Source organism: Rattus rattus, chromosome 13, assembly GCF_011064425.1.
Source record: "Rattus rattus isolate New Zealand chromosome 13, Rrattus_CSIRO_v1, whole genome shotgun sequence".
NCBI lineage: Eukaryota > Metazoa > Chordata > Mammalia > Rodentia > Muridae > Rattus > Rattus rattus.
In genome coordinates, this window is record NC_046166.1 from 22,581,274 (window position 1) to 22,594,852 (window position 13,579).

At 41.0% G+C, this 13,579-nt stretch overlaps 1 protein-coding gene across 1 annotated transcript; it reads right to left on the reverse strand.

The window, feature by feature from the left end:
* Positions 1–6,959: 6,959 nt before the first annotated feature.
* Positions 6,960–10,647, reverse strand: Npy1r (neuropeptide Y receptor Y1). The gene is made up of 2 exons (XM_032919226.1): positions 8,108–10,647; positions 6,960–7,997 (listed from the first exon to the last, which is right to left on the reverse strand). Exons 1-2 carry the CDS (start codon positions 8,801–8,803, stop codon positions 7,545–7,547), a joined length of 1,149 nt encoding a protein of 382 aa, XP_032775117.1. The 5' UTR covers positions 8,804–10,647; the 3' UTR covers positions 6,960–7,544.
* Between the last annotated feature and the right edge of the window lie 2,932 nt (positions 10,648–13,579).

Here is a 13,579-nt window from a genome sequence, read left to right on the forward strand (position 1 = left end):
TCTCTTGTGAATTGTATGGATATGCATCACCCATGAATTAAAAGGCCTGTGGCCTATTGCCTATTGGGTTATTTTAGCTATAATCTAGTCAGAGTGGAACCTATCTATATGGTATTTGTAAATATATTTTGAGTCTGAGTCTTATTTTTGAGAGCATGAGACTAGGAGGAAAACCAGACCTCAACTTCTACCGAATTATATGAACAACACAGACCTGTAATAACACATTCTTCTTCTTCTTCTTCTTCTTCTTCTTCTTCTTATTATTATTATTATTATTATTATTATTATTACTACTACTACTACTACTACTACTACTACTACTACTACTACTACTACTACAACATTAGAAAACATGGACAAAAGAGCTAGAATCCTGACTTACTGGCTGCTCTCCCAAGGTACTTGAATTTGATTCCCGGCACCCACATGATAGTTCCCAATCCTCTATAACACTTGTTCCAGGGGAACCTGTCACTCCTCCTGGCCTCTTCAGGTACTGCACACATGTGGTGTGTAGACATGCAGACAAAACAGTCATACACTGAAAATCATTTTTTTAATTAAAAAAATGTAATGTGGACAATGTTGTAAGGCTGCTGGTTGGCAAGCCAGGTGTACGATTTTTTCAGCTACACTGCTTTAGGTTTCCATAGTTTTTGGTTTGGGTTGGGTTTTTTGCCTTGAGTTAAATACTGTTCATCCTTAGTCACCAGTTTTAACTGACAACCTTTTTCCTTTCCCTCCTAGGTAAGATTCAAGATACCAGAATCTGTTGGGCATCAATTACTGTCCTGTACTCAAGGCTGTCAAGTCCCAAGCCTTTGAACTAGAATATGGAACTTTGTAGGATAATATTCTCTCCCACACCCACCTAGGACAAACATGAAGAAGATTAATACTAATTAAGTTTCAAAGATCCAGAGGCACACTGGGAACATGTTCTCAGAAGATTACTAAAGCTCTGCCTAGGAAACTAGAAAGCTAGCACTGAGGAAACGAGAGAACAATAGAAATGGACAAACTTTATAATATCCTTGTGTGGACCAGATTCATGTCTTGGTTCTGTAGCTGGACCTAAATGGCCATGGCTAAGGGTTAGTTTAGGTACCAAAGTTTAGCTGTAAATGATACTTACTTTTTTAAAATGTTTCTAAAGTCACTCAAGGTTGTCAAGGAGCTAAGCCTGGTGACACAAGCCAGTAATCTTAGCTATTTGGGAGGCTGGGGCAGGAAAATCGCAAGTTCAAGGCCAGCCTACTACACTAGTGTATAAGTTGAAATCCAGTCTAAGTAACTCAATGAGAATTGTATCTCCAAATTTTTGTTCACCAAAGGGTTAGGAATATAGCTCAGAGGTAAAGTATTTGCACAGCATGAAGGAGATCTAGGTTCAATCACCACTATCACAAAAAATAAAATAAAATAAAATAAAAATTAAGAGGAGGGAGAAAAAGAGGAGAAAGAGAAAGAAGATGATGAAGAAGAGAATTAAAGAGAGATAGAGAAGACATTATTTTTCAATAGAGGTCTGTGTGGATTCAAAACTGGGATGGCAAGTGTCTTGGTTAGGGTTTTACTTCTGTGAACAGACACCATGATCATGGCAACTCTTACAAAGGAAAACATTTAATTGGGACTGGCTTGCAGGTTCAGAGTTTCAGTCCATTATCATCAAGGAAGGAAGAATGGCATTGTCCAGATAGGCATGGTGCTGGAAAAGGAACTGAGAATTCTTTTTTTTTTTTAATTAACTTGAGTATTTCTTATATACATTTCGAGTGTTATTCCCTTTCCCGGTTTCCGGGCAAACATCCCCCTCCCCCCTCTCCTTCTTTATGGGTGTTCCCCTCCCCATCCTTCCCCCCTTGTTGCCCTCCCCCCAACAATCTAGTTCACTGGGGGTTCAGTCTTAGCAGGACCCAGGGTTTCCCCTTCCACTGGTGCTCTTACTAGGATATTCATTGCTACCTGTGAGGTCAGAGTCCAGGGTCAGTCCATGTATAGTCTTTAGGTAGTGGCTTAGTCCCTGGAAGCTCTGGTTGCTTGGCATTGTTCTACATATGGGGTCTCGAGCCCCTTCAAGCTCTTCCAGGAACTGAGAATTTTATCTCTTGTTCTGAAGGCAAACGGAAAGACTGGCTTCCAGGCAGTTAGAAAGAAGGTCTTAAACCCTACACCCAGTGACACACTTCCTCCAACAAGGCCACACTGCCTAATAGTGCCACTCCTTGGGACAAGCATATGCAAGCCACCACAGAGGGAGAGGCAGAGGTTGTGGGACTGAGAAGCTAACCTGCTTGAATTCAAATCAAGATGGCCACGTTATTTAACGTCTCATACTTTGGTTTCCTTTTGTGAGACATGAGGAATATAATACTTTATTTAGTGCTTTGTTTGATAGGTTTTGTAAACATGTTCATTAATTAAGTGTTGCATGTTGATTGGCAAATTATAACAGCCGAGTTTAAAAAAAAACTGTAGAAATTATAGAAGAATTTAAGCCACATTTGTAATGAAACCTTTGATTTCTGAACATTAACTACCCTGGCACTGAAGAAAGCCTGCAGAATACCAATGACCACACTGAACTGTAGCAAAGGTACAAGAGAATATGTCCTCAAAACCTCAGCCTAGCTGCCCACCGATCACATCTGCCATGTGAGGAATTAATTTTTTTTTTTTTGCTTATTTTTCCTTTATTGAAAATTCTTGCAAGACATCCCTTTTAGGGCTGACTGATCCAACGTCTATCAACCTCTGCATAATGTCTGTCTGTGGTCTCTGTATTTGTTGCCATCCACTGCAGGAAGAAGCCTTTCTGATGATGGCTAAGCCAGACGTGGATCTATGGGTATAGCCAAGTGTCATTAGGAGTCATTTTGTCACTATTTTATTTGTTTCCTTGTTTTTGTTTTGTTTGGCTAGGTTTTTCTTTTTGTTGTTTTTGTTTGCTTGCTTGGTTTTTTTTTTCCCCAACAAATAGTGTTTGGATTTAACTTTGCCCATAGGTCCCTGGGTTATCTAGTTTCTGGTTCTGACCAAAGAAGTGTCAGACATGGGTTCCATCATGTGGACTGGGTCTTAAGTCAAATCAGATAGTGGATGTATACTCCTACAAGCTTAGTGCCACCATTGTCCTAGCATATCTGGCAAGCAGGACACCAGAAGGTTTGTGACTTTTCTTTTGGTGCCTTTCTGTATCAAAGGTGATAGAACAAAAGGATGAAGGCTCTTTGTAGGCACCAGCTCAACCTCTCCATGTTCAATGAGTTGTGCAGATTTTGTCTAAAGCAGTGGGGCTTTGATGTCAGTTTGCGGAGAGCAGCCTATTTGTCTTGACAACAGCTTGGGTTGTTGAGGATTCCCATGGGATCCTTTTAGCCAACAACTGAATTATGTATAACACTGTCCAGTACTGGAAGCTTCATTTAGTGACAGGAGATGGGCAGTTCGCACTCCTCCATTATTTGTTAATTTCATTTAAATAACTTTCATATATGTGTATATTTAAGAAGCTTGTACTGTATTAGGTTTCCACACTGCCTCTCAAATGCCCTTGATTTTAGGTCTCTCCCTGTATTCCCTCCCTCACATAACTGTCCTCTCCATGTCAGATGAAGCACCTGTTCTGCTACAACCACCCCCTCCACCCATCCATAACTTTTCTATTTCTCTTTTCTAATGAGGGCTATCTGTTCCCTCTTGTTGCTTACTCTATACCTGCCCTCTGTGGCTCTATGAATTGTAGCTTATCATTGGCTTCACAGGTAACATTCCATATAAACAAACGCATACCATTGTTTACTTTTTGTGGGTCTGGGTTGCCTCACTCAGGATGATTTTCCTAGTTTCATCCATTTTCTGCAAATTTCATGATGTCACTTTTTTAATGGCCTCGTAATACTCTATTATGTAAAAGTACATTTTACAAATGCATTAATCTGCTGAGGAACTATGTTCCTTCCAATTTCTGGTTTTTTTGACTAGAGCAGCATTGAACATGGCAAAGTAAGTGTCTCTGTGGTGTGAAGAAGCATCCAAGAGTGATAGAGCTGTTCTTGAAGTTGTTCAATTTCCATCTCCTTAAGGAACCACCACACTGATTTCCTCAGTGGTTGTATGCATCTGTACTCCTATCAGCAATGAATGGGTGCATCCTTTATGCCACAGAGGATATGTATTTTCATTGTAAGGTATCTAGTTGGAACTAGAATGTAATATGTAGTCAAATTTCACTAGGAATATATGAGATCAAATAGGGGATGAGAATATCCAGTCAATAGAAAAGAAATGAAATAAAAGTATATAATCTAATGGTACTCTAAAGTAGACTTATCTGACTCCATAGGGTTAATAGACACATAGAGCCACCATGACCCCCTCTCCACTCTTCTATTTCATTCTACTCTTTTCTGAAAAATTTGGCATCATCAATGTTATCAGATGAATTTCAAGAAGATGAGAAAAATAATTTTTTTAAAGAAGAGATCTCAAGAAGACAAGACTGCTCTCAAATTCACTATAAAGCTGAAGATGACCTTGAACCTCTGACCGCTCACTCCCTTACCTCCACCTCCTGAGTGTTGTGATCACTGTCTTGGGCCACCCTACCCAGTTTATGAGGTGCTGGAGACTGAGTCCAGGGCTTCATGAATGCCAGGCAAGCACTTTACCAACAAGGCTATGCTACGATCCTTCAAAACCATTTTATGGAACTACCATTGGAGCTCTGCAATTAGTTTAGCAGTATGGATCAGGCTTGGCCTGCATTTCTGTGTCACTTCTACTTCCGGTTGAGCTTTGATTTCCTCTTGTGTGAGTTGGCATCGATGTTAATCAGGACTTCCACATTTGACAGAGTGCTTGCAATATTTGAGGGGGAAAAATTCTAGTCATTATCAATTCCTCAGAATTCATACAAGCTCTGTTAATTGTGCCGTGACTCTAATAGTTGTGAAATTTAAGAATCCAGTGTTTTCACTGATGTGTAATTTGTACCTTGTCACTGGCTTTTGCCTGAACTGTTAGTTCATCTGGATCTTTGGATGAAACAGAAAAAAATTTAATGTCCAGTTGTCTTGGAACATAACGGTCTACCATTCCTAGGGAAGGCCTTAACAAATGCTCTGATTGAGAAATAGCTGTGTGTTAAGAGTGCTCCCCAATAACACCTGATTTCTAGGGCACCTATGTAGAGAAAAGGATTTCCCATTCATTCTGGGGAGTAGGAAAATGTCAAGTAGTAAGAATCCCAGGTTTAAGATCTTTAATGGGCCATCTTTTTCAATGAATCTTAAAAATTGGCTCTATAATTTTTTCTCACACTCTGGTCAACTAAAGGATAACATTTGCTGTCATGTGATTTCACCATAAGAAGGTTGGTATTTCTTACAAGGCTGATGGCGCAAGATCCTAAAATCTAAAAGTCATTACTATTTCATTTGGGGGTAGAAATAATGCAGAAGAGAAAATGTTCCCAATAAAGAGGGACAGAGAGAAGAGAATCCAGAAAAATACCATGATGTGAATCCCACGTGACTCAATGGAAAGTAGAAATTTTGCCTTCGTTCATTCCCTTGTTTTGGAAATTACATATTCGATGTATATGGATATAGGTGTCCATATACATGTGTTGTGTACGTCTGTTCATGAGTGAAGTTCACTGGGTGAAGACAGATGCTTGTGTTTGTGTCTGTATAGGCCAAAGGCTGATGTTGAGTCTTCCCCAATGCTTTTCATTTCACTCAACCCAGAGCAGGCTGGATCATTAATCTAGCTAAGCAGCTTGCCACAAGAATCCTTGGTCTCTTCCTCCCTAGAGCACTAGGATTACACATACCCACCCAGCATTTACACATGTGTTTATATGTGTGGGACTAGGGATCCAACCCCAGGCACCATGCTTGTACAGCAAGTTCTTTACCTTCTGGGCCCTTGAAATACATTTAAAATAACTTTTTAGTTACTTGTCACTGTGATAAACACACTGTGGGCCTATCATTATTATATAGTCTCTGCTTTAAGAAGCTCTCAAATCTAGAACAGTAGAGTGAAGCAGCCTCCAGTGGTTATAGAATAGACAGTGTCTCTCCAGCAAACTGATAACGGGGACGGTGGAAATGTCATGGAAGGCAAACTTGAGACAGGAAGAAATGAAGCTCAAGAGAAACACAGTACAGACTCCTCTGAAAAAGCCCAAACAGTTTTAATACAGAAAGTGTTTGCCCTTCTAAAATCACACACAGGCAACATTTTTATATAATACATTGAAACTCTCTTGTTCTTCAAAGTATCTTTTCTGAGTCTAAATCATGATTACAAGATATGTGAAAGTAAATATATTAATATTACAGGGCTACTCAGTACTCTATGATATAATAGTATATGATTATAAAACTCCACACGTTATACAGTTTATACAAATTAGGATGGGCTGGCCGCATGACATTTTTAGGAACAGTTACCTGTTCGATGAGGGTACCTACATAAACATTGTCCGTGTGTCATCTGCCATGAAGGATAAATGGTGAGAGTTAAACACTAGTTACTATGCAGGCACTGCTGTATGGAAAACGCATCTTATGTTTCTATGCAGTATGAGTTAGAAATGCTCTCAGAGTCACGTGCTTGTGCAAGAAAGCTTGATGGTGCTGAACGCTCTGATGAGCGATGCAAAAACCTCTTGATGATCAAGTCCTTTGGATGCAATTTATCTATCTGTAGCAAGACTAGTTTACATATTAAATGACTAATTAATGCTTTGGTTGTCAGAGGAATTTTGAAATCAGCGACCTGCTTTGCCACTTCATTCTTGTGAATGGCCTAACTCCCGGATATATACACAGCTGAAAGCCTTCTTCTTATGTATCTTAAGCAAGACTCAACTGTAGTTGAGTAACAAATCTAGACCTCTCAAAAAGAGAGAGAGAGAGAGAGAGAGAGAGAGAGAGAGAGAGAGAGAGAGAAGATACTGCCAAATGACTTCAGACTCTCTTTTGGCTCCGGCACATCCTAAAAGGTGACTTTTGTATACTGTCACCCTTGTAACAGACTAACACAATGCCTAGCATGGAATGAAGGTAGTCCAGGGTCTTGGAAATCTCATCTGATCTTGAAAATCTAATTATCTTGAGAATGTCAGGTAGGTACTGCTTTTGAAGTGAGCTCATGACATTACTTCAGACAAATTCACTCCAATAAATACAATAGAAAACTCCTTGTCATGGATAATTTCACACACATACCCACAGACAGACAGACAGACAGACAGACAGACACACACACACACACACACACACACACACACACACACACACACACACACACACACAAAGTCTGGTCAAAACTGTTGCCGGATAGATTACAAAGTAATCTAGATTGCCAAGTCATCATGGCAACCATTACAAAAGCAGTAAAACCCAACACTGGACTTTCCAAACCTGCCTCAATCCATTCCCTGGGAGCACAGGTAACGAAAGCATGTGACAGGCTGTGCTTGTTTTTCCACAGATGTAGCCTGGGACCGTATGTTCTGAGCAGCTTCAGATTTTTTCATTGTCATTCATACTGATTTTTTTAAATGCAACCGGGCTTGCCTGCTTCAAAGAAGTCTTGGACACGTCCGTATGCATGGTAGACATGGCTATAGTCTCGTAGTCGTCGTCTCGAGACCGGAAGTCACAAAAGTTGAAGAAGAACTGCAAGTCTCTCTGGAAATTTTTGTTCAGGAATCCATAAAAGATGGGGTTGACGCAGGTGGAGATCATGGCCGTGAGGTGGCAGAGCAGGAACAGCAGATTGTGGTTGCAGGTGGCAATGATCTGGTGATTCCAGTCGAACACAGTGTTGAAGATGGTAAGGGGCAGCCAGCAGACCGCGAAGGCGACCACGATGGAGAGCAGCATGACGTTGATTCGCTTGGTCTCACTGGACCTGTACTTACTGTCCCTGATCTTGTCCATCATGTTGTTTCTCCTTTTCAAGCGAATGTAAATCTATGAAGAAAGGAAAGGGTGAGTTCAAGTACAACGTGCACCTCTGGGGGAAGTCTGTACAAAGGAGGTAAGATGGTAATGATTGGGGGAGAGGCCAAAGGTTTTCTTACCTTGAAGTAGCATATGAATATGAAGCAGAGTGGGCCAAAATACTGCAGCACCAGAAGGAGAGTCGTGTAAGACAGCCTGTGAGAGTCTGACGGGAATTTGTCAAAACATACATACTTGTCCTTGAACGCCGCAAGTGATACATTTTGGAAGGGCTCATCAGTCAGAATTTGATAGATCACGAAGGGCAGAGAAGAAGCCACCGCCAGGACCCAAATGACAGTAATGCCTATGTAAGCATGTCTATTGTTTGGTCTCCACCCTCTTGGGTTGATGATTAGCTGATGACGTTCCACAGCGATGAGAACCAGAGAGAAAATGGATACTGTAATGGAGACGCATTGCACAAAAGGATTCAGTTTGCACATGGTCTCCCCGAAGACCCAGTGGTCCATCAGTGTGTACACAAAGGTGAACGGGAGACACATGACTGCGACCAGCAAGTCTGAGAAGGAGAGGTTCACGATCAGAATGTTGGTGACATTCCTCATCTCTTTCTGTTTTAGGATGATTATGATCAATGCCAGGTTTCCAGAGACCCCAAGTATAATCACAGCCCCGTAAGCAAGAGCCAAGGTGAATATCACAGCCAAGGGCAGGTGGCAGTCATCATTCTCAAAGGCCAGAAATGGAGAATTCTCTGAGGCATTATAGTGAACTGAGTAATTTTCAACCCTGGAGAACAGAGTTGAATTCATTTTTTACGTTTTGTTGTTATGGATTAGACAAATGGACTGTTAGGGTTCTTCGAAATGGATCAGATCTTCAGCTGTCTCTTATTCCATTTATTTGAATCCATTCACCAAAAATAATTCTCAGTTCTTCATTCCCTTGAACTGAATACTCTGTCAACAAAAGAGGCCAGTTACGTTATTAAGTTTATTGAAGGCCTTCCGTAAGAAATTCTGTCTTACGGATTTCTAAAATTAAGGCACAGAAGAAAATAAACAGATTTTAATCTTTTATAAAATTATAACCTTTAAAAAGATTCCCACAGTCAGTACCAACCATTTCAAACATTTAAAGTCCAGCTACAGTGTTTTAGAGACATGGTCTTTTTCATGTGGCTGGCCTTCAACTCACTTTTTAGCTCAAGATGATCTTAGACATTTTCTCTCAGCGTCTCCACCTCATGAGTGATGGGATTACAGGCACATCTGATTTTATGGCAGTGCTGAGGACTATACGCAGGGTTTCAGGCACGCTCGGCTACCAACTAAGCTGCATCCCCCAGCTCCCCAGAAGTGTTTTTAGCTGGACTTGCTCACATGTTGACTTTCAGTGGTTTACACATCGGTAAAGTGTTTGTAAATCTCATGCCTCCCAAGTGCTAGACAAATGGTGCCAACAGCAGACTCTCAGACATGGCAGGGATGCCCGTGTACAGAGAACAGCATAATGTACAGACAGAAACATGTAACAAAGCGAATCAACATCGAAGACAGTGTAATGGAAGTGTTAGTGCAGATACCACACTGTGCTAACAGCTCACCATACACTGGGCTGCTTTGAAAGACAGATGCCATTTGACAAAAACCTTCACAAGGAGGTGACCTATACGCAATGGAGCATCAGGAAACTTGGCCTTCTGTAATAAGTCTTCTGAAGAACCATGTGATGTGTAATGCAGACCATGTTTTGGACTGTAGGGCTGACTCCTTATATTTTAATAGGCAGTCTATAGAGTATGTGGAAAAATTTCATGGCCTATCTGATGAAATTAGAAGTGGGACCAAAGGCTGTATATAATTTTAGAAAAATGATGTCACCATGAGGAATGAAATCTGAATCAAATGGAAGAAACTACTTGTCAAAGAAGCAAGTGCTTCATATACAGGGGGCCACATGAAGGTTTTACATTGTGTGGGAGATTCTAACTTTAAGACACTATGATTTTGACTTGGTTAGAAGACTTCAAAGAATTTCTAATGTTTTATCTATGGAAATATTTTCTTTTCTCACTCAGCTATGTGAATGTCCAGTGCAAGGGTGTGATTTCAGTTGTAACCTTAAATGTTCACCCCATTGTGTACAGTAAACTTACTTCTCTTACCAAAAATATATATAAAGTACAGGGATCCATCTCGCTGAGATCAGAAGCTCCTTTAGAGAAAGAAAGAAGAGAAACCTCTGATCTTCACCTCCTCCTTGCTAAAGAAGTTGCCAGGACAGGATATCTCATGCTAATTAGCTATTGTGCCCGAGTTAATAGGCTGCATTCTCTGTCTGTCTTTCTTAGAACAATGAAGAAAATTGTGTGGATTCACTTCTATTGAAAAGAGAAGGAGAAACTTACTGTGCAGAAATGTACTAGCTGTTTAAGTGACACCTCTAATAAACCTTTTATTTGGCAATTTTGCTTTCTAGACTGTGAGGTCTTTTCTATTATGCTGCCATCATATAATCAGAATACGTAATTAAAGCATAGTGGTGCAATGACTTTGCATTGTCTAGTTTTACGTCAACCTGTCATGATAGAGTCACCTGAACAGACGGAACTTCAATTGAAAAAAATGTCTCCATAGGATTGGGCTGTGGGCAAGCCTGTAGAGCATTTTCTTAATTAGTAATTAAGGCGGAGGACCATGGTAGATGGGGCCATTCTCTGGTTGGTGGTGGTTCTGGGTTCTATTAGAAAGCAGGCTGAGCAAGCCATGGGGAGCAAAGTTAGTAGGCAGCACCCCTCCATGGCCTCTTCCTCAGCTCCTGCCTGTCTGAGTTTCTGCCCTGACTTCCTTTGACGATGAACAGTGGTGTGGAAGTGTAAGCCAAATAAACCCTTTTGCCCCAACTTGCTTTTGGTCACGGTGTTTCATCACAGCAATAGAAACCCTGACTAGGACAGACTTCAAGTGTGGACATTGTTAGAATCCAAGTCCCTCTTCTATCATCTCATCTGAAATGACTTCTGGCAAATTGTTTTACTCTCAAGAATCCCAAAGCCAGGGTGAGCGTAGTGTGGGAAAGCAAACCTAGGAGTGGGTAGTGGCTTTATGGTTTTGGAAAGCTCTAACTTTCTTAAGGAAGCCAGTCAAACTTAGTGTCACACTTCCTCTCCGGGCTAACAGTTACAAAGTTTTTCATTATTCAAAGTAAAGCTAGCAGAATAGCAAAGTGTATCCTTATTACCTGTGACTTCTCTTGGTGTCCTATCACTGAGCTCCACTGAGTGTGTGAGCCTATGTGGATTCTTGTGAGACACAGGAAGTGTGTTCAGTTATTATGTTTCATCCTGGAACTTAAAGACGCTCCAGGCTGTCTTCAACTCTTTAATAGCCCCAATATGATTTTTCTATTCCAAACAAACAAACGAATGAACTTATCTATCCTAGCCTATAATACTTCCGAATTCTCACTTCACCACCCCAGGTTTTGGGTGTTATATCCCAACAGCAATTCACATCTTTCCTCTCATCCAAATCACTTTTAATCCCTAGCCTTATCACCCTTTAGTAATTTCAATACAATGACTTAAGTCAGGCACTGTGAAGACTTCATGGTACCTTGAAAATATTAGATTTAGAATTAAAATATTTTGACCACTATAATAGGTACATAAAAGGAATTATGTTTGCTGTAAGCCTGTGCTAACACTAATGGCACAATCTACGATTAAATGCAAAACAGAGGCCAACTAGAACAGTCATTCTTTTGGGTCAGTTACCTAGGGGAAAACATTGCATTTCGTGTATTAAAAATGAACGGTTTTCTGAAGGAACACATATTTACTTGACACTTGTTTGCTGTCAGGTGTGGTTTCAGGGGAAAGAGCAATGACCTTTTCGATGAGTTTCTAGTCTTATGGGCAGAGAAAGAAAAAGAAAAAATAAATGAGTAAAAGGCCCAGTGTGATAGTCAAGAAAGGGGACTGGGATTATTGGGAATTGCGATTTAATCCTGGTGGTGAGCAAAGGCAGCTGAGCACCCTAAAGGACAGCAAACATCCAGGAGTGCAGTATTAAGAAGCCATGGATGATCCCAGGGCTGGCATCCCAGGTGGGAAAAAATACCAAATAGAACATTTCTAAGGCTGGAGCGCAACTGCTGTGCTGAGAAGACAAAGGAGAAATGGAGTGGACTAGAAGGAGCTCACTGGAAAGCCCTGAGAAGCTGACAGTGCAGGGTTTTAATGGGTCTGTCTTAGCCTTTGACCCCCCTAGTCATGAGTAGCCTTTGGTAAAAACATGTGACATCATATGCTTTCCCTTTAAAATTTGTAAAGGTATTTGCTGCCAAACCTGGGGACTTGAGTTTGCTCCTCGTGACTCACATGGTGGAAAGAAAGAACTGTCTCCTGCAAGTGGCCCTCTGAGGACATGTATGTCATAGCATGCAGGCCCATCCCTCACCACTAAAATGAATAAGTAAAAGACTCTGTCAGTCTACATGCTGCTTGCACCAAATTTAAAATGGGAAGGTGAAATAAGGAGACTCGTTAGGAGAGACAAGGGACATAGGGCAAAGTGCTTGCTGTGGAGAGGAAGAAAAGAGAAATTTTACATAGGACCTATTTTGACAAGTATAGGAATCCACAAAAACAAGTCATTTCAATCCATGAGTTATAAAGATTTATCTCTCGCAAATGAGTTTAAGTCAACATAGTCTATTCTGATATCTCTCAGATCACATGTGATAGACAAGTCCTATGAGAAATGTTTCTCACTAAGTAGGTGTTTACTTGTTTGGTTTCAGACCCCAGGACAAGAGGCTGAGGTGCATATTTTACATACTAAAGCAGACCTGTCCTCCAAGTTCTCCCAGCATCCTTCAATCCCTACCTGGCATACCCTGTCCCAAACCTGAACTTTCCAGCCCATGGGCTGGGCTGCCCTTCCCCCAGCGGCCACCCCTATATAACCCAGACATTTTGATCTCTGACAGCCTCCTGCACTCTCTTTCTCTCTCTTGGTGCACACTCTTTCTTTTACCCCCCTCCTCTCTCTCCCTTCTCATGGCGACTTCCCTGGGTCTAGTGAACTGGAAATAGCTTCCCAATAAAGCTGTGTTTAATCGAGTCTAACCTGGCTTGAATGGCCTCACTTCACCAGTGCAGGAATAACTCATCACTCGTCTATACGGACAGCACGGAGTTCTCTTCTGCCAAGTATGGGAGTAAATACTCATTCCAGTTGGGGGAAAAAGTTGTGTGTTAGATACAAGGTATGTCTTGTTGCCCTTAGTATGTCCTAGAAACAATAAAGGTCGGGGAAGTAGCAGTACTTTCCTTCAGAAAGAGTCTGCATCCCCCTGTAAAAGAAAGCAACCTGACCCTTTCTCTTCCATGTCCTACATATGCACGCCTTACAAATGGAAGCATTGCAAGAATTAATGACCAAATTTTAGTTCAGCTGCCATGGACATTCAAAGACATTACATGCATTAGCATTGGCAAATTAATTCCCTCTCCCACCCTTCCAGGGAAGTTCCTTTTCTTTACCTTGTAGAAATGCTGACCCTTCCTGATCCCTGTTTAT